Below are 21,630 nucleotides of genomic sequence, written 5' to 3' on the forward strand. Positions count from 1 at the left end.
GCTGGAGATTTTCTGTCGACCTTTTTCGACGATAGTTTGTGAGAAAGTTCTTTCTCAGAAGTGAAGGTGCCCTTTTTCCGCATTTCTTAGCTCTTGTCTGTGACTCCTGCTAGCTGTCTATACAAAACAAATAATGCCGCACACGAAAAAAAATATATATATTGATTTTGTGAGGCAATAAACTATTGAGCCTTCCGCGAAACAGCACGATTTTCAAGGGACGTCAGTGAGTCGTTAGAGGCGTGGAGAGGCGCGTCCTCTCTCCCTTTCTTGTTTTCAAGAAGGACAACAGCAGCAGAAGTCTTGATTGACAGCCAGCAAAGAGGGAGATAGGCTGCATCCTAAGGCCTACTTCATGAGCTTCCAACGACGCAAGTGGCAACGTTACTAGATTACCCCAGTTGTGGAACTCCCGCAGAAGGGGTACCCAACTCACTCCCTTTAGTTCGTCTCCCGCCATTTGAAACATCATCAAGATTTTTGTTTTAAAACTGTGTGTTTCATAAAGTATGCTGAAACTCTATCTAGATGTTGTGCTTCGAAACATAAATATTCCATAGAATACGCTGCAGTCAACACAGCAGCCGTCTCCCAAAAGCGGTGGCACGTCGAGCGACGCAGAGCGAGCCGTGGGGGGGAGAGGGGGTGTAGCTCGTATAGGTAGCATCTGTGGGCAGTTCCGTAATTGAGCCAATTTAGTAACGTTGGCCAGGGGTCACTCTTCCCTCCAACAAAAATTGTTCCAAAGTGTAGCACAGTAGTGAGTTGGGCTAGTTGGTGTTTTATTTTAAGAGGGTAAAAACAGCGTAAAAACAACACGGACAGAGAAGCTAGGTGTACACACACACACGCAGCGCTGACTTTCAACTGTTTAATTGCTGAAAAAAGACGCCTACCATCATGCCCACATACATCCAATCAAATCACGTGAGTCAAGTCATATTCACTGACCATTTCGCCTAAAACCGCTGATAAACGCAAGTTCGCAGTCATATAAACAAATAGAGGGAGAGCTGACACACTTATCATTCTACATCGAAATAAAGAATGCTTCCGTAATCTCTCTAGTCGTCTTCTGACGATGTTTTGCAAGAATCTCGATATCGATTAAAACAGGGGTGCACCCGTACTATCACAATGCACCGCCAAGTTTCCTGACAGTGACGGCTACATAGAGCACGCATGTTTTCGCAATCTGTCGTTTACACAACAGCCTGTTTAGCCGACATATACCTTTTTACACGTCAGCGGAATACAATATACCACCCCACCCACGCAAGAAACAAGCTTGTTTTTATGCTGTTTAACACAACCAGGGATATAGGGTTCCGACCTCTGTGTAAACGACAGATGGCGGGAGCATGCGTGCTCGATGAAGTTGTCACCGTCAGGAAACTTGGCGTTGCATTGTGATAGGTGCCGGTGCACCCTTGTTTTAATCGATACCGAGATTCTCGCAAAGCATTGTCAGAAGACGACTAGAGAGATTGCGGAAGCATTCTTTATTTTGATGTAGAATGATAAGTGTGTCAGCTCTCCCTCAATTTGTTTATATGACTGCGAACTTGCATCATCAGCAGTTTTTGACGAAATGGTCAGTTGATATGATGTGACGTACGTGATGGGATGTGAATGGATGTATGTATGTGGGCACGACGGTGGGCGTCTTTTTTCAGGAAGTGAACAGTTGAAAGTCAGCGCTCTGTGCACGTTCATCTTCTCTGTCCATGTTTTCCTTGTGCTGTTTTTACTCTTTTAAAACGTTCCAGAGTGAACTATAATTAAGCGGAGGAAAACCTGCACACTTCCATCTGGAAAAAGTTGTGCACGACACATGTCGAAGCAAATCACATATAGGGTGTCCCAAGTCACCAGGCTCGATATAAAATGGACCATAAAAATCAACGCCTTCACATATCAATCTAAACTTTTCGTCAAAGGTGTATCTCACAGGTCGGTTTTTTCTTGTAAAATTGCAAAGCCTAGCCCTCTTTTTGTAAAAAAATAGGGCCATGAAACTTGCCAGGGTCAAAGGCAAGCGGCGACGCAGACGACCAAGTCGAGTAGCGGGGTGGGTTTGGTGCTCGTATTGATAGATGGCGCTACCTCCTGAACGAGACTGCTCGCAACCACCACGGGTTATTCAAATGAACATAATCTTTTTGAAATGTACCATTGGTTAAAAAATAAATGCGAACAATAAAAGCAAAACTCAAAGGAAAAAAAAATGTATTTGCATAATGACGGCGCTTTTGTTGCCAACGGATTTGGTCTGCGTGTCGTCTGCTTTCTTTCGCTGGTCGGCTACACCTTCGGGCGCTGCTCCAGACGCCATCTATCAGTATGTGCACCAAACGCACCCCCCGCAACTCAACTCGGTCGGCTGCGTCGCCGCCCGCCGTTGAGCCTGGCAAGTTTCTTGGCCCTATCTTTTACACAAAGAGATCTACGCTTTGTAATTTTACAAGAAAAAACCGACCTGTGAAATACACCTTTGACAAAAAGTGTAGATTGCTGCTTGCAGGCGTCGATTTTTACGGTCTATTTTAGATTGAGCCTGGTGACTTGGGACACCCTATATATAAGATGTCTGAAATGCCGAGGTTGGATCTACAATGGGTCGTAAAAATTGGCACCTGCACATAGCAATCTAAACCTTTTGTCAAAGGTTTATTTCACAAATTGGTTTTTACCTTGTAAAATTACAAGGCGTAGCTCCCTTTCTGTTAATGGGCCAAAAAACTTGCCAGGGTCATTGGCAGACGGCGACACAGACGACAGAGTCGAGCGGCGGGGCCTGTTAGGCACACATATTGTTAGATGGCATTGGACGATACTGCCGGCCAGTGAAAGAAAGCAGACAACGCGCAGATGAAATCCGTCGGCAGCAAAAACGCCGTTGTTATGCAACCGCAATTTCTTTTTTTGTCTTTTTCAAGTTTTGCTATCATTGTCTGCATTTGTTTTTAAACCAAAGGTACATTACAAAAAGACTCTGTGTATTTTTATAGACTGCAATCGCCGCAAGCAGTTTCAATCTTTTTTTTTAAAATTTAGCAGGTAGCACCATCTATTCATACATGTGCCAAATGCGTCCCGCACTCAACTCTGTCGTCTGCGTCGCCATCTGCTGTTAACCCTGGCAAGTTTTCTTGACGCTATATTTTTTACAAAAAGGGAGCTATGCCTTGTAATTTTACTAGATGAAACCCACCTGTGAAATACACCTTTGACGAAAAGTTTAAACTGATACGTGCAGGCGGCAATTTTTACGGCCCCTTTTAGATCAAGCCTGGGCATTTCAGATGCCCTATACTTGTGGGATGTGCTTATGGCACAATCTCCCGATAGACGAAGCAGGTGGCGGCAGTCGGTTGAAAGCAGACAATGCCCTCGTATGCTTATTGCTGTGTCTCTCGGAAGATGGCGCCACAGGCACAATCCTCGGTTAGTGTGCCTACTATGAGTCAGCATGTTTCCGATTACTCGATCAGCCCTGGTCACAGGGTTTTTGAGCTGTTTTTGCCATACAAGTTACAAGGAGGAGGCAAGAGCTTCTGTCGTTTGCAAGCGTATCTAAGCTTTGCTCATCCTCACAGCCTGCTATGTTCCTCACCAAGTGCCAACGCATGTGCAAGAGGTGTCCATCATTAAATCGCAAACTCTCCATGGTTTGAGTTGTTCCCTCTTTTAAATCTAGACTCCCTATCCTCGCACAACTTGGCCGTCTGCGTCGGCGTCCGCCATTGAAAATGTCAGGAGTATTACAGTCAAATTTTTCACGAGAAGGGCTTGAGCTACACTTGGAAATCTTGCAACGATAAAATGTAGTGTTAAAATACACCTTTGGTGAAAGTTTGAGCTCGTTACATGCAGGCGCCGATTTTTCTGGGGTATTTTTCGAGTGAGCCCCTCGATTTATGATTCCAGCATGTTCATTGTCTGTATGTTAACTGCTTGCAGATTGGCCGCTTTGCAAACAAGTGTGCCAAGTACTGGCAAGAGACGTCGCAAGGAAGACAGCAACACCTGAGCAGCGTCAGGCAACCCAGGAACATTGGAGTTGGCGGTTACTCCCTCCTGGTGAGCGGCAGCGCCACTACGTATCTGGGTCATCTTGAACAGCAGACCGGTCATTATATTTGCGTGTCCATCCGTTTGAGCAAACACGATGTTGCACAGGTGTGGCATCTCCAACAAGAATTGTCATTTTATTCCATTTGCGAGGCATAAGGGCAACAAATGCCTCATTGCGATGCAGGTTTTTCTTGTAAATTAAAAACCGGAGCTGTTACTTCCAAAGTATTCCAGGTTCTATTTTGACTTCCTAGACATAATTACACTAACATCGAAGCATCTGCAAAAAAAGTTTCAAAGCATGTCTTGATCGTATCTGATTAATTTGGCAACACACAAAATCTGTTGCGAATGAGCTGGGCATATGCTGTGAATGTGTGTATGATGTCATGTGATGTCACATCATGGTCATACGAGCACCCCTATGAGGCTGTATTACTTATATGACCCACTTTTTGTTTGTTCCTTTATATAATGTTTCTTCAGCAGGATACCCCCACCTTGTGTAATGCCCGTAAGGGCCTTCAAGGTTTAATAAATGATGATGATGATGACCATAGTGTGTATTGAGTGTAATGTGTAATTTCTCTCATGAAACCCAGCCCCAAACACATTCTGTGCTAAAAGTTTTCCCAAATGTGCAGTAGAGAACCCTTCTGGAAGAATAGCTTTCAGCCAGTGCACTTCACTACACTGCAGGGAATTGCATCTGTCACTACAATGCCCGCAACACTGCTGCCATGGGTGTCATTTTGCCACGGTGCACGCGTGCTTTGGACAAAGTACACTCGGCAGATGTCAAATACTCGGTCGAACCAAATATTCAAAGGTGTTAAAAATTATCTTAAGATGCACCAAATTTTGAATACCACTTTTTGAATGGCACTCCAAACGGAACACATCGTGATTTACAATGGTCTTGAGGAATTTTGAGAGAAGCACCCCATGGAGACTTCTAACATTTTGCATATGCCTCAACAAGAAATGGAAATGACGGCCTGAGCTTTACAGTTTCTGTCTTGGATTATATTTGAGGAAAAACATTTAGATAGATGCCCCTGCTTATTCGGTCACAGTTTGAAATGGCATCATGGACATGCTTAGCCACAGGTAACATTCAGCATCGAGCTTTTCATGATAGCTCCTTTTAAATGCTGTGAAAACCAAGAAGTGCTTATTTCCACGCTGTTAGCGTTAGCACAAATAAGCAATCTCTTTTTTTTTTTTTAAGTAAAACTGGGTGGTTGTTTATCAATTAACGCTACTCTGGTAGAAATTGCTCATTTGGGGTGTGAACCTTAGCGGCAAAATTTGGTGCTCACTAAAACCCTTTTGTAGTAAAACGCATAAATGCACCAATGTCAAGCCTGCACTAGCAGTGTTGCACAATGTGCCAGAAAAGTATCTGAAACATTTTGCACACACACTCACTGGGAATCTGGCACAAGCCGCCATAATTAAAATAAAATTTAGCTCCCCCTGCGTCCTGCCCAAGTAACCCTAGGTGGGTACAAATACTGCAGAGCCCCTGCCGCATACTCAATCCTCAAAAGGTATTTTAAAAAACGGGCTAGAAACATTGGCCAAAAAAAAAAGGCATCTCAATTCGAGAAAAAACAATCTGCAGCATTTCACCCACAGTACAAAGGAATGACAACGATAGCTGTCATTGCTCGCTTACTTTAAGCATATTCACTCCATCACACACAACACAGCCTTGGGGTCACCGTAGGAAAGGGAACACTGAACACATAAGTCTCTGCCTAAGACTAAATCAATACCATTATGGGGGGGGGATTGCTTTGCATACGGTAGTAGTACGGGCAAATAGAGTTTTATGGTGGGGAATGTGCGTCTCCCACCAACCGTAGAAGCAGGAAAAGACACTGCCGCCTGGCAACAGCCAAGCACTTTTCCCGGCATCAGAAGGTGTTGCACGTACGAGCGCAACGGAGTTTTTTGCCTGGCACAATGCCGATGCCATAAATGCAGCTGGATAGTCGCCATAACAGCCATCGCTGTGAAACGCAAACTGGAAAGCGTTTCAGCTCGGCCCTCGTGTTTTCTTCTTCAAACCAGGCGATCCCGGCGGCAACGTTCGCCCTTGGGACGTGGCAGGTCCAGAGGCGCAAGTGGAAGCTGCAGCTCATCGACGAACTGAGTCGGAAAACGGAGCTGCCCCCAGTGGACCTCCCCGAAAGGTGGGTGTAGTTTGCGATAGTAGTACCAGGTGGCACCTCCGAGCTCTAGTGCGCAATACTGCTGACAGATGGTGCCACACACTTACAGCGTAATCGAAGCAGTAGTATGTTATGGAGTCTCAAGGCACCATCTGGTATCACTATCGCAATCTACTGTGGGCTGCTGGGTGCCCGCGGATAAATGACTGGAAACCGGGGACGAGCTTCCCCGACAGCTCGTGCCACTTCTGTGTCTGCTCTTCGGGCTTGTAACCGGAACTAGATGTCTAGCGTACTTTTGACCGGATCATGCTGCCGACGTTCGTCGCAGCCATGTGCCTAGATTGGCAGCTTGCTTTTGTATGCATTGTGCACAAGAATTGTTATAGCCCCTCGATTTCTGTGGCGGCACTAACTGAGCACAAACGCAGGCCCAAATGCTTGCCAACAGAATGATCCTCACCGGGCGCAGTCGGAGCGGCACGGCGCTCATATCTGACTCGCGAGTTGGATTTGGCTCATGTGCTCGAGTCTTGCAGATTCGTCGCGGCAAAAGTGGAGAGCTTTGTGAGGGAGAGAAGGAAAGAAATAGTTTGCTAGAATGTTTTAATTGTTACGGTGAAAATCTAATTTCTGGTTCGCAACCCTCCTACGCTAGTTTTCATTTTCCGCCGCGTAATCTCCAGCGAGTAAAATTTTAACCCAGCATTTTGTTGTGGTCCTAATGTTGCTCTTATAAATGGACAAAAACTTGGTTGCTTAATTTTGGCGTTCCGAGTTTCGAGGTCGGGTGTTCTCAACCACCGATGTTCTGGGACCCTTTCTGGATCGGCAGTAGTGATGGTGGACCCCATCTGCCGGAGTGGAGGAGGGGGGTATTGAACGATTACGGTGCCATAAAGGTAAATAAAACTAAATGCATGCAAACCAACTTCGAAGCTCTGCAACGGAGAGTAATCAACCATACTCACTCAGCACACATTTATTGACCTATATATCCTTCTGGTACAGCCAGCATCAATAAAAAAAAGGTTTATTGCTCGGCTTGACCATTGCATGAGGGCTGGGGATGCCCATTTGAGAACCCATGTTCTAGGTTCTTTCTAGGCTAAAGGGGGTCTTGTAAGAAAGGACTCCCAAAATGGCTTTGAGACGACGTTATCAGCTGCAGTGTGTGTTAGAGCTTTGTGTATCACGCAATAATTATTAAAAAAATTACCTGTATTTCACATTGTAGTTTGCCACTTGCTTAAACCAACAAGCAGAGTATTCATTAACTCGAAACTGCCTCGAAAAGCTACTTTGCTGAAATAGGGATGAAATAGTTGTGGTTCAGTTTTCAGTTACAATGCAAAAGGAATCTGAAATTTTGTCACAAATATTGTGAACATGGAGGTTCATTCAAGTGTCCCTAAAATGACAAAAATGGACATAGTGAAGTTGTGCAGCCTTCAGTTGGAGTGTAACAGAAACCTTAGAAACGCTTTGATTTGTTGCAAATTTTTGTTAAATGGAGGTTCATTATGCCGGACTTTGGCTGTCCAAGTCCTTTAAGGCGACCATTCTTTGTGCAGCCTCTCGGAGCTCTCCTCGATGGAGTACCAGCGGGTGCGAGTGGTGGGAACTTTCGACCATGCGCGCGAGGTCTACGTGTGTCCCCGGTCCCTGATCCAGCCGGGAGACAGCGAAAAGCAGACCGGTGGATTGCTCTCCTCCTCCAGCCAGACCGGTGCCCTCGTCATCACGCCCTTCAAGCTCGCCGACAGGGAGTGAGTGCTACTTCTTCTAAGGCAGGAATTCGCAAACTTTCTGACCTTCAGGATGTTCTCGTCTCTTTCAATGATCAGCCGAGGAAACCATCCTGGTCTCGGCATTGATGCTGTAAAGCTGTAAGCGAGCCTACAGGCTATGGAAAAAATGGGTTCTCAAACTCCGTTCCTGGGAACCCAGTCGTTCTCGGGAACCTCGTGGTTCCCCCAAGAATCCTCGGGGTTTCCTCGTGTTCCCAAATATTCTCTACCATTCCTGCATCGAAGTAAAGCGTTATTCCAATTTAAGCGCTATTTTAGAATATCCGAGCCATTCACTGGTGCATAACTGTGTGGCCAACTTTCCTCTTTACGTGCATCCCACGACACTGTTTGCACGAACGAGCCATTGTCATTTTCTTTTTTGTCTTTCTCTCGGCACTGACAGCACTGTCATCAAAACTATTACTGTTGGATGGAAAACAGTCAAGTGTAAAATTGAAAGTAAAGGTTTATTCGGCAAACTCATGCCACAGTCAAAAAGAACAAATAAGCGCAGAGAAAGCGGCTGCGAGCGTCGAGGTGTCGGCGTAACAGCTGGCTAGCGCGAGAGTGAGTCAGCAAGGTCACGCTGGGCTCCTTATCCACTACGCTCGGTTTCTCGCACATTTGGCTTAGAGTGTGCGGCATTGAACATTTGGGGTAGAAGTAAACCTGAATCTCCTAGAAGTATGGAGTAGCGTTCCCTCTTGTACAAGTATGCGGCACTATTTGCGTCTCCAGCTCGTTGCTCTCTCTCCCGCGGCGGAAACGGGAAGCGCTCTAGTAAGGGTCCCGAGGTTCTCCTGCTCTGCGGCCACGGCGGAACTGCTTGCGATCATGGCTCGCGAAATGTCATTTTCAAATGCAGAAACCACTCTTCACTGTCTCAATGTAGTGCTGCAGCCAGTATAGGATTGTACCCTATTAGATAGTTTTTGTATTGCATAGAGAAGCTAATGCAAGCGCTGTGTTTTTTTTGTTAGAATTCCGTGCTCCACAATGCATATGCGTGTCGTCGCCATGCTCCAATTTATGACTGCAATTTTGGGCTCCGTGCACGTGCAGTGTTGAACAGGCAACGCTCATGCAAACGCACTGTGCTGGCTTTCACTCGTATATGCAGTACTGAAACTCACTACTGTTTTATCGGTTTCCAACGCCTACGAAACGTGCTGCAGTGAGCAGACGTGCAAGTGGGTTGGCGTTCCTTCAAACTGGAAAGGCTGAGATTGGTAAAACGATGGCGCATAAAAATGAAAAAAAACTACATGTTCTTAAACCTCAACGATACCTCAAAAAGGTATCGTTCTCAAGGCCTCATTTCGTTTGATCAGATCAATGAAGCTGTAAGTGTTCGGGTGAGTTCTCCCTGACACCACGTTTATTTTACGGTGCCAAGACTTATTGTGGTTTTGGGTCCGTGGTCCTCAGTTTCCGTAGTCGTTCCACCGATGAATGGAAAATGGCAATTCATCATGCGCCATCAAAACAGTCAAGCATGAATGAAGACATCCTGCACTGGTCACAGCGATAACTGCTATGCTCGTTTGCAGCACTGTAGGCACCGCAAACACCAGAAAAGCGTGCAAAAAGTGACTGCTGGTGTTCAAATCTTCGAGGTTGTTTCGGGAGAAGGCGAAATGTGGTCACTAAGGACAACAGACACTGAACGCTCGAACTGACCCAACTGATAACGAGCAGTGGGTGAAGCAGAAGGGTTGTTTCGGGAGAGAACGAAATGGAAAAAGATGAAGCGAGAAGGTTGTTCTAAGCCAGGTCGAAACAAGAAGGTACAAACGGGAAGCTTGAGATGAGAATGGTTTGAAACGGGAACCACTTGCGACGTCATACGCATGACGTCACACGTGGCCCCGCGCATTGCATTATAAGATTTTTATGTAACACCATTGCCGACGCCGAATTTTCCGCGACACAAGCTTCTAAATGCTATCGCAGTAAAGATACAGTCACGAAATTATGAACACAAATTGTCAGGGTATCTCCGTCTAACATATTCTTGCATAATACTGCGAGAAAGTGTTCTGAAATGCGTCTTCGGCATAGAACACAAGGAAAAGCATGCCAATTAAAGACGAACATAGAGTATGCGTAGGGAATGCTCAAGGATGAAGCAGTCAAACATTTGCCGTCATCGGTTAAGGTCGGGGGTAAACAAAAGCCTCTGGGCACGATTGGGGGTAAGTGAATGCCCGAAGTGTGCAAGGAGCAGGCGAACTTGCACACCGTATAGCCATGGTTTAATTTGGAAAATGTTTCTGCAATGTAAATATTAACATCCACAAAGTTTCAGTTTCTTTTTAAATGCACCAGGTGTGCATGTGCACCACCCTACCTTAAAAGTATGCTTTTTTCCTAACCACGCGTCTGCAATATTAATATTTTTTGAAGTGTTGATTGCGGCCGATTGGCCCCGTTGAGCGCGCTTCTCACAGAGCACCGGGGCACTGCAGAGAAGCGACATCCATGGGAGCCTTGCGGGTGTTGCTTCTCCGCAGTGCACGAGTATCGGTAAGAAGCGTGCTCAACAAAGCCAAACCTGCCGCAGTCAACACAGAAAAATGTGAACATTGCAGTTAATTTTGAAGCGAATTCCAAATAGCGTATTATTCAAAACTAGTATACAAATATTCCCACAATCTTAATATTTAGGAATGTAAAAGAAATTAGCTGCATTACAAGTTTCTTTACATTAGTGTTATAGGTTTAGCTGACAGTTCTTTAGCTGTCATTAATCTTGCACACATGTATTGCAAACTATTTTTTCACTTCACTTCCTTCTTTGAGTATATTCCAAAGAAAAAGAAAAGCATAGTGCAAATAAACCATCTTTGCCCACTTGCAGTCATGCAATAAAGACAAATACTTCCAGAGAATGAAGAATTTAACAAAAATTGTCGTAATCTTTTTTTTTTCTCCACCCTCCCTAAAAGTGTGAGCATCTTGGTGAATCGGGGCTGGGTACCGAGAGCAAAGACAGCCCCCGAGTCCAGAGCACAGGGTCAGGTAAGGCAGCGCTACCTTCTTTTGCCTATCCTGAGGCGACTGTGCACCCTTGTACACAAACAAATGAGGTCATTGACAAGGGTTATGCTTCGCTTGCAGCAGCGTTATATGGAAGTCGCACGTTCCTGCAATATACCGGTATCAGTCGACCCCTATGAGAACTTTTAAAGAAGTGAGGGACAGAAATTTGTGCAAACATTTATTTCCCAATGTGCATAGTCACCCTAGCTAAAACTCACTCGTCAATTGCATTGATCACGCTGTCGCACTCGTCACGTCGTGATCGCCTTAGCATCACTAATCTCTTTTTCAACTGTTTTTTTCTTTGCTGCCCAAGGCCGAGAGCATCACTGTTACGAAGTTGCCACTCCGGAAGGATTTCGGAATCGTTCCGCAATTTTGCAGTCCCGGAATGGAATAGAAATGGAATAGGAATGAATTTAAATACCTTTTGCTCTAGATGGAACGGAAATGGAATGGTCTCTTTCCTTACGCGAGCTGTGTCGACCTTCAGCTAGGGTCCATAGCCCGCTGGCGTAACGCTGGCGCATGGTCAAAGTGGCCCTTGAAACAGCATTGTTGCAGTTAAGGTGACCGAAGGTTTGATTGTCTAACTGGCTCATGCTCCTTCAAGATGAAAGTGGCAGCACCCACGATTGAAAAGTTTTAGGCGTACAAAATGTCATTCCTGGCGCTGCAAGACGCAACAAAGCAGCTGTTGTGACCCATGCATGATTAGAGCACCGGTCGTAGGCCGCCAGGCAAGGACAAAGCAATGCCACCCACCTGTCAGGTTTAGGCCCTCTCACTCCAAAGGTGCGCACGAAGTGCCATAAGTGGCACTGAGTGCCAGCTATGCAAGTTTGTTACGTCGTTATGGCACGGAGGGCCATGACTTGCTCACATTTTTGGGACACAGTGCCTCTAGTTGATTCCCTGATAAACGTTTCGTTACTAAGTGCCTATATACAGTATAATCCCGAGATGCCCCACCCCCAAAAGATAGCCCACCCCTATTTTGGCTTGATTTGCTGTGTTTTTTTAAACACCGAAAGATAGCTCACTTCTAGTAATAGTAATGTTGGGATCAATGGTGGCCTCGCCGTAAATGCATCTACAGTGCAACCCATTTAGAACGAACCCACGTACAGCGAATTATTGTCGACATTGAACTTACAGAAAATTTAAATAAAAATGCATGTAAAAAGTACTTTTTATAACAAACAACATATTGTCTATATTGAACTCCCCCTTCCTCCCCCCGGAAAGGCTCCCAAAAACGCGCAAACAATCGTCTTCTAGCCTGTCCCTTCCCCCCCCCCCTCCCCCCCCCCCCCCCCCAAAAAAAAAGTAGGATAGGAAGAAAGTTCCGAAAGCTCAAATTGCGAACACAACTGAGCAAAGAAAAGATTCAGAAGGGGAGAAAGCTTAAAAATACACACTGCACGCACGCACAGAACAAAAAGACTTTTCATCCCAGAACGGTTGCACACGAAGAGAAGCGATTCAAAAGGGGAGATAAGCTAAAAAAAGAAACTCTGCACACATGCAAAAAAAGAAAAAGATATCTTCTGTGCGTTGTTACAAGGCGAAAGTGAAGAGATGAGAAAGAAAGAGAAGCTCTCACTTTACAACGAATGCATCATGGAAGTTCGTTGTAAATGTTTTTTGCTATATCGAATTACTTGCTATATCAAACTGATCGTAGCGTTTCCTGCTGTTTGTTATGAACGGGTTTCACTGTAGTTAGCTATGGTGGAATATAAGCAAACGTTTCAATGTGGAGTGGAAAGTAGAGTCATCTTTGTTCCATTGCCTCGCCACGATAACAAGCTTGGCCTAAAACAAATAACCTAAAAATAGCATCTTTTCAACTTTTCTTGACTGTACACCGAAAGTTAGCCCACTCCATTATTTCACCCAGTTTGCTCTTGGTTTTAGGTGGGCTATATCTTGGGATAATACAATACTCTGTTTTACCTTGCGATGGGCCACAGCGGACTCTACGAGCCACCCCAGCAAATCCGGCACTCTAAATATGTATCACGTGATAATGAGCTCTGTGCATTGCTTGATACATTTGCGGAATTAGAGGAATGGAATGGTTCAGCCATTCCAGGAGCGGGAATGGGCCCAGCCACTTCATTCCTAGGGAAAGGAATGGAATGGGGGTGCGCATTCTGCAACACTGGACAGCATTAGCAACACTAATGTGACAGCCAAGCTTCTCAACATGTTCTCATCGCAGGGCTGCACGTTTGAACATTTGCCATTAAATGAAATTCAAAAATGATCAAAACTGACAAAAAGCCTGTGTTTGACACTTGTCTTACAAGAAACAGCTGCTTTTGTGGGTATTTTTGCTCTAATTTAGGATGCTTATGTCAACCTATATTTTGTCAAAATATGCCAAAACATGCACCCCCGAGTTGTGTGCCAAGAGTGGAGCCCTGCAGGGGGTCGGGCCAACCCTAAGGCCCGGGCCCGACCCAGCCCATTGGCCGGTCACAGGCCGGATAGCACGGATTGTTCCCCAGCCCGGGCAGGGTAACACGGATTGTTCCCAAGCCCCGTGCCCGGGTCGGGCTTGGGCAATGGTGTAGTGCACTTTCTAAAGCGTTGAGAAGAAAATGCTAATGCATCGATCGTTCAGATTTGAAAGAAACGAAAAATCTGAAGTGCAAACCCTCTATGACGCCATTAAAAGAAATCTTTGAAATAGCGAAAGCTGTTTTGGACTAAAAATGCCCACAAGAAGAATCCTGGGGATTCCATCAGAATAGTGGGACAGCTGCCAGTAGGCAAGAAATCGAGGGCAATCCGGTCACAGAAGACAATACGATAGTCTTTCTTTTTCTTTTTTCCAACTCTTGAAGAAAACAACAAAAAGAAAATGCCTTCTGGTTACCAAAGATAAGCTGTCTTTTACGTTTGTGCAAGCCTTCAAAGGTTCACCATGTGACTGCGATATGACCGTGACCCGAGTGGTTTTCGTCTGCATCTTGAATAATTTTACCACCTTGGGATTGCAAAAGTCTGGATGCACCTTCAGTTCACATTTTGTGCCATTAAAATGAACTCCGGAAAGGTGAAGGAAGGACTTCCATCGGGGCAGTTCAAGCTTGTTGCTAAGGACGCCATGAAGAGTGACATTTGGAAACAGTTTCTTTAAGTTGTTGACTCGGCCCCATCAGCACTGGTGGGACATGTGCAATGCAGTGGCTGCAAAGCTTTCTTAACCTACGACTGCACCAAGACGGGGACCTCACATTTGAGCCGAAGATAAATGTAAGTAATACATTTCTGAATCTGCAAGCACTACTTCTTTTTTTGCTGCAAGCAAGGTCAGCATTCCTGCAAGCATTAAAGGGAGTTTGACAGTGTCTTGAGTCGGGTTATGTGCAAAGGATATGTGGCCCTTCGATGTGGTCCAGGGAGAAGGCTTTGTGAAGCTCGCGGACGAGCTTATAAGCATCGGCACCTGTTTAGGACACGTTAGTGCGATTGACGCGCTGCCACTCTCCACAACTGTTCTTGGAAAGTCGCTGATCTAGCGAAAGCTATGAGGGAAACCATGAGGTCTATTGGTGAACCAGCAATGGGAAAAGGTCGCTGTGCTGTTACCACCGACATGTGGACTGACGATTTTAAAAAGATATCCTACACCATCGTGACTGTTCACTTCATTGATGAAAGATGGGTTTTGCAAAGCAAAGTCATGTTCACTCGCAATTTTTTAAAAGAGAGACAGGAGAAAACATACGTAAAGAAATTGTGCGGAGGATTTTCAAAACTTGGATTTGGTGAAGACGTCCTGGCCAACATGGTGTTTGTGACTGACCAAGGCGCAAATATAAATGCACTCCGGTCCTATACAAAAATGAGCGACATTGCTCGGATCTTAAATAGGGTGCTCCAAAATACATTCGAGGAGCCCTTTGTCACACAAGAGCTCCCCGCCTTGCACAAAAACATCAAAGGTGTGAAGTTGGGGGTGACATTTCTGAAGCCAAGTGGACTTGTTAGCCGGTTGCCAGATGCTGTCTACCGAGATGTGAGCACAAGGTGGAATCTTAAACTGGCCATGCTCAAGTCGGTGTTCACCCACTACGAAGGCATTGAATCTCTCCTCTACACTCAAAGCAACTCTTTGCTTGATGCGGTGTGCAAACCTATACTGGAGGACATCATTGATTTCTTTGGAACCCTTTTTAAGTCGAGCGACAAGCTGGAACAAGATAGGCGCCCCACCTTGCCGTTGGTGGTGTTGTGCTTTGCCATACTAAGCAGTCATCTTCATGTGAAGCCTGGAGACTCTTCTCTGATCATAAAACTCAGTGACAGAGCAAAGCACTTGGAAAGCTACTTGCAAATCGGAAGATATTCATAAGGTAGCAATATTCTTGTGCCCACAGTTTCGGCAGCTTCTAATGCTTCCAGAAAGTGAGGAAAAACCGGTGTACACTCAGAAAAAGGGGGTGTATTACGTACACCCCTTTTCCCATATACATGGTAATATTTTTAATCCAGAACAGATTTTTTTTAAAAAGGCGTCTTTACTGCTATATGTATCTTGAGCTCAGCGGACATTTGAGGGGTGAACAAGCATGACAGTCCTGTGAGTAGTTAAGTAAAGTTCGTTAATTGTCTTTTTAATTAGTGAAAATAAACTTAATGTCAAACCTTTTATTTTCGCGGCCCTTATTTTTCGCGAATCGGTCGCAGAGGACATTATCGCGGCCGCTAAATTTTGTGCATTCAAGACGCCTGCATTGAAACTCTTAAAAACCAAAATTTTCGCGTGCCCTTAAATTTTGCAAATTTTTCAATTCACAAAATTTGCGAAAATTAAGGGCTCGCGAATATTAAGGGTTTTACAGTATGGTTTCAATGAGAAATTGACTGAGCATCATTGAAAATCACTAAATCGGTCAAATTTAGAACGACTTGAGTACGTGGGAAACACGGGGGTGCACCAAAGTTACCACCCGTGCAGCAGGCGCAAAGCTAGGGGGGGGAATGCAGATGATACCATTTGCGTTTCCCCACCGCTAGCTTTGCGCCTGCTGCACGAGTGGTAACTTTGGTGCACCCCCGTGTTTCCCATGTGCTTCAAGTCGTTCTAAATTTGACCGATTTAGTGATTTTCAATGATGCTCAGTCAGTTTCTCATTGAAACCATACTGTAAAACCCTTAATATTCGCGAGCCCTTAATTTTCGCAAATCGGTGGCAGTCTCATCAATGCACATTTCCACAACTTGCAGTACTTGCGAAAAAAGGGCAGTGCATCTCTGCCACAAGTGCCAGCTGTGAAAAAAATTTCAGCACAGCTAGATATGTCATGAACGTACGATGATCAGACACGGCCTGAGTCGTGCCAGGCCTGGGCGGGTAGGCATCCCATTGGGCCGAGCCCAGGTCAGGTGAGACTTAAAGCATTTTTGATCAACAAGCACCGGAATCACCCTGAAACCTGGACAGTGCACAGCGCTCCTCGGTCGTGTAGCACGAAGTCGGTGCAACATCGAAGACAAACTGCGCCGCGGCGGTGCACCGCGGCAAGATTCCACCATGCGTCACCTCGCAGTTTGTTTGTTTTTTCTTGCGTAGGTCCGCGCGCGGTGCCCATCTGCTGTCAATCTCTCCCGTTCTTTGACTTGCGGATTTCGCGGTCCCACACGAATGAACTTAATGGACGTGATTGTCGATGGGGTCACGAAGCGGGTGACAGTTCCACAGGTATATGCTGCCCATTATGGGTGGTTCAAGAAAGAGAACCACCACATAATGGACGTACCTCAGTGTCATCGAAACACCTCGCAACGCTTTCCACGAAGTTCATACCTTTCGGACGCTCCTTGTCACCGCAGCAATCGACGGTAATCGTGGCAATGGTAAGAAGATCGTCGTCTCGCTCTCAGAAGAGCTAAGGAATTAATAGAGTGCAGCTGCGAGGCATGTTCGTCTTCGCAAGGTCGCCACCTCGATAGACTGCGCCGTCTGTTATTCCTGCCATCTCCTCGATTCCCGCTCCTGGCCGCAAAGCCTCATGGTACTGCACCCCGGTGCACCGTCGATTTTCTTGGTGCACGTTGGGGCAACGAAAAGCCATACCAGGAGGGTGCACTCCGTTGATCGAGGACGTCCGGTGCGCACCGGTGCACTTGATCGAAGACAATGGGGCGAACCTCGCTGCCCCGGGGCACACTGGTGCGGGTGATCGAGGATTCTATAAGATTCAGTGGGCCCAGGCCGGGCCAAGTCTCAAAAAGTAGGCCCGTGCAGTGCTCTAGCCAAGAGTAAGTTTCAATTAGGGACTGCCCCTCTGAATCCGGCAAATATTGTTTGCTCATAAACTGCCGTCTAGCATTTGCTGCAGGTGAGCTGTTGAAATATGAATCTATGTCATTGTCCCAACAAGCACTCTCAGTTGTCGGTAATAAGCGTGTCTCGACCATATTTGGTAGACTCAAAGATGCACAGAACCTGTTGCGAATCGGCTGGGTATGTGCTGTGTGTGTGTGTGACATGACATGGCTTTACAATCTTGGTGATGTCACACGGTTATGTGTTGTCACGGTGTCACGTGACATTGCATGACACCCAAACCTGAAGTCAAGTCACATCAAGTTATGTCTTGTGGTGTTGTGACACCTCGATGTCGAGGTCATGTGAGCGAAATAGCTTCATGGGGCTATATTGCTCCTTGACCTGTGTGTCCGTTGATCGTAATGTGTCACTTTTCTAAACTCTGCCCTATAACACATTCCGTGTTAAAACTGCGCTGTATCGTGCAGGTATCGTAGAAGCTTCGGGGCCAACTTTTCGTCTGAAGATTTGCTTCGTGTGCTCTTTTGTTTCTGCAGATTGAGGGAGAGGTGCAGCTGACTGGAATAGTCCGGAAGCCCGAGAAGGTCAGTATGTGCCGAGCAACTTGCCTAGTTTAACGGCTTCACTTATGCACGAGTCCCACTAGAGTGACAAACAACAGTGACAAGCCTCAAACCGGTCTTTTGCAATTTGACAGGCTTTGTAGAATAAAGGAGGGTATGCTCAAACATGGGCATCATGCATGCTAGTGTATCTTTGGCAGGCTTGCAATCACTTGTGCTTACTTCACGAGCTTCAAACGACTAAACGCCTGCCAAAAGTGCCATTGCGAGCATGCTGCAAATTGACGAGGCTTGTCGCTGTCATTTGTTTTTGTCGCTTTAGAGAGACTTGGGCATTATAACAACCAGTTTGTCAGAAACATTCTAGTTTTTCACTAGCCTTACAATGCATAAACTTCACTCCAGTCACAAGCTACTGGCATAACAACAAGCTTGACATGTAACAGGCTCTTGTCAGTATACTGGGCTGCGACCTTAAAGGGCGCTGACAACCCCCAAAATTTCTTTTGTTTATTTTTCGCTAGGCAATTCATTATGGTTGTCTGAAGACTACCTGAGTCATGTGGCTGTGCAACTTTTTGTTTTTAATCAACATACTTTGAGCTTTTTGGAAGTCACAAAAAAATAGCTATCATATTTCTTTTCTATTTTTAATATTGAGTGTGGGCCTTCGATGACCCACAACTGATTATATTTGGTGGTTGTTTCTAAACCATAGAAAATGGCACGCGACCACGGAGAAGAAAGTGAGCGCGACTCAAACCGGCCTGTTCTCAATCGACGCTTTTTGGCCGGAAAGAAAACAAATTTCGAGCCACAGATTGTGTTCTGCGTAGTTGGGCTCTCATGTCAGCACAAATTAAAACCTTGGCAAGCATAAATACCCTGTCAGTGTCCCTTTAAATGAGAAGAAGCCAGTTTTTTTACCACTTATTTAATTATTTGGGAACATTTGTTCAGCATTGCATAAGAGGGAACTGTCCAAATAGTAGGAGCACTAAATACAGATGACAGGCATGGCTGAAACCCATGATAATAGAGCACTAGTCAAATAAACAAAAGGTAACTGGGACATGCTGGGGAATTACAGAAAATATGCATTATATAAAGTATGTACTTAGAGAGGCGTTCTCAAACATCTTGGGGGACACCCTTTTCTTTCCATTGGCAGCCCATGAGCACCTTCCAGCATCAGTAGCGGTGCAGTAAAACAGTGCAGATGCCCAAAACCCTTGCAAAGAGTAAAGCACACGAATCAATGCGAGCGTGTTGTGAATGGGGTACTCTAGTTTTTAAAGATAAGAACGCAAAAGACAAAACATACAGATGACAGCTCAAGTGGGGTTTGTCCTTGTTCTTGGTGGTTTTATTTCCAACTAAAGCAATGCGCACACTAGGAAGTGTTTGGCACATTGTTATGCATCGATGGATGGCTCACATCATCTAAAATAGTGCTTAAACTGGAAAGACAGTTCATTTAGGGTCAGGGAGAACCGAGAAAATTTTGTAACTAGGGGAATGCATAGGCGTACCTGGGGAACTCTTGAGTGTACTCTGGGGATCCCTGAGGGTGCCCTGGAAATCCCTTAGGGTACCCAGAGGAACCACTGAGGGTGCCCTGGAGAATCCTCTAAGGTTACCTGGGATACCTTGCAGAAACGCTGGAGACCCCTGAGGGTGCCTTGGGGAACCCCTGAGGGTATGGGTAACCCTCGAGGGTACCTTGGGGCACTCCTGAGGGTGCCCTGGGGAACTTCTGAGGGTGCCCTGGAGAACTTCTGTTGGTACCTGAGGAACCTTTAAAGGGATACTACAACGAAATTTCGGCGCTCATTTTTTGGTCTATATGTGTTCAAAAGAGCAGTATCACATGGAACATACCAATATCTTGTTAAAAAAGTCTCAAAAAGGAATTTTAAAACGAATTAAACGATTAGCAAAGAGCACCTGGTGGATGTCGCTAACGCCTCGTTTGTAATGCTCGTCTAGGAACCTTGACAGCTAGTGACGGAGGTTGTCTCGTCTCCGGCCACGACGAGAGAAGTGGGGAAGGAGGAACTCCCCTCTTCCCGAGAATCCCTTTTGTGTGTCGCAGAAGTCGCTATTGTCCCCCTAGAAGATTATAGAAGATTAACCCGTCCCTCAAAATTCATACAAAAGCAGCCGCTTCGGTGGCTGGAACGACTAGGCCATCCTCTCGACGTCAGCCTCGCGGTAGCTTTGCTCATCTTGAGACGACCTACGTCACGATTGCGTTGGATGTCACGTGCTCTAAGCTGGGCCTTCTCCGAGCGATTGCCAGAGTGGGCCGTTTATAACGAAAAATACAGCCACCACGCTCAAAATGCAAATGTGCGATTGTCATTTACGGATATTGTGAATCATATTCGACCTATTTTTGAACACGACGGGAATATTTCAAATTTCGTTGAAGTGTCCCTTTAAGGGTACGCTGGAGAACCCTGAGGGCGCCCTGTGGATTCCCTGAGGGTGTTGTGGGGAATCCTTGGGGAAATCCTGGGTTCCTAAGAACCCAATTTAAGTATTCATTTTCTAGGGAATAGCTAGAGACAAATAAGGGGAATTCAAATTTAAGGGGACATGCGCCAGGGGAAAACATTTTTTTTATTGTTTGCAACAACTGAATGAAATTTTGACGGTTTATAGTGCTTGGTTTCCTTTTTATAAATCTGGTGTTCTGATATGCCTTGTTTTTTATTGTCCTGGATGAAATGCACATGCAAAATAAAAATGTTCTTGCATATGCATGGGGCATGGCAACACTTAAAAGAGCCACTGAGTGCAATAAACAAGAAAAATAATGTGTGTGTTCGCCCCTGTAATGGTCTCCCTCTGTTTCTTACATCTCCCCTCATCCCCCTTTCCCCATCGCCTCCCCAAGTCCAGCTCTAAGTTGCTAGCCGCCCCAGTAAATCTGTCGTTGCAAGTCGAAAGCTGTGTAGTCTGTTTTGTCCTCTTGCGTGTTTTTCGTTTTAAGGCAATGTAGATCACCAACTTGTTATATTTTAAAATATTTGTAAATTTCAAAAAATAATTTTTAAGGACTAACAAAAGTTCCTTTTAGATTTTATAAATATAAAAAATATAGTCTACCAAACCTTTATAGTTCTTCCTTCATATCGTAGAGCCATGCTGAATTTGGTTGTGACAGGACAATGTTAAGAACAAAAATCATTGTGCACAAACTGTGAAGCCGCCCCAAAATTACAAAAATAGAAAAACACGTTTGAATATTATCATAGATGTGTAGCAATATTCTTCTGGAGCTAGAAAGTTTTTTTTATTAAATTTTTGTGAGAAATTTAAGTTACAAATTAATGTTGTGGAGTGAAGATATCTAGGTTTACTTCTCAACATAAATGTGATGGTGGGAAACATCACAATCTAAAAAACTGCACGCAGAGAAATGGCTAACATTTACGCATTTCTCAGTCGCCAGTTATATATGGATGTTTAACTGATTTCGCGATCATATTGGGTCATTTTTATTTGATACATAAAATATGATACAAAGATTATAAGGATTATTAAGTAGAGATAAAATCGGTAAGAATAAATTAATCACACTTTAGATCACAGCATTTTATAGACACGAGCGAATATTGAATTTTGAGTTTAAAGTGAATAGTGGTTCAGGCCAAAT

The 21,630-nt window shown here is 45.1% G+C and overlaps 1 protein-coding gene across 1 annotated transcript in view; it reads left to right on the plus strand.

The window, feature by feature from the left end:
* LOC115308400 (surfeit locus protein 1) overlaps positions 1-21,630 on the plus strand; it is a 31,068-nt gene that overhangs the window by 313 nt on the left and 9,125 nt on the right. The window contains exons 2-6 of the mRNA XM_029966298.4: positions 3,964-4,083; positions 6,157-6,278; positions 7,832-8,026; positions 10,999-11,071; positions 17,940-17,987. Of these exons, the coding sequence (XP_029822158.1) occupies positions 3,964-4,083; positions 6,157-6,278; positions 7,832-8,026; positions 10,999-11,071; positions 17,940-17,987 (558 nt within the window). The remainder of the gene's footprint in view (positions 1-3,963; positions 4,084-6,156; positions 6,279-7,831; positions 8,027-10,998; positions 11,072-17,939; positions 17,988-21,630) is intronic.

Source organism: Ixodes scapularis, unplaced genomic scaffold, assembly GCF_016920785.2.
Source record: "Ixodes scapularis isolate PalLabHiFi unplaced genomic scaffold, ASM1692078v2 PGA_scaffold3__209_contigs__length_174095766, whole genome shotgun sequence".
Taxonomy (NCBI): domain Eukaryota; kingdom Metazoa; phylum Arthropoda; class Arachnida; order Ixodida; family Ixodidae; genus Ixodes; species Ixodes scapularis.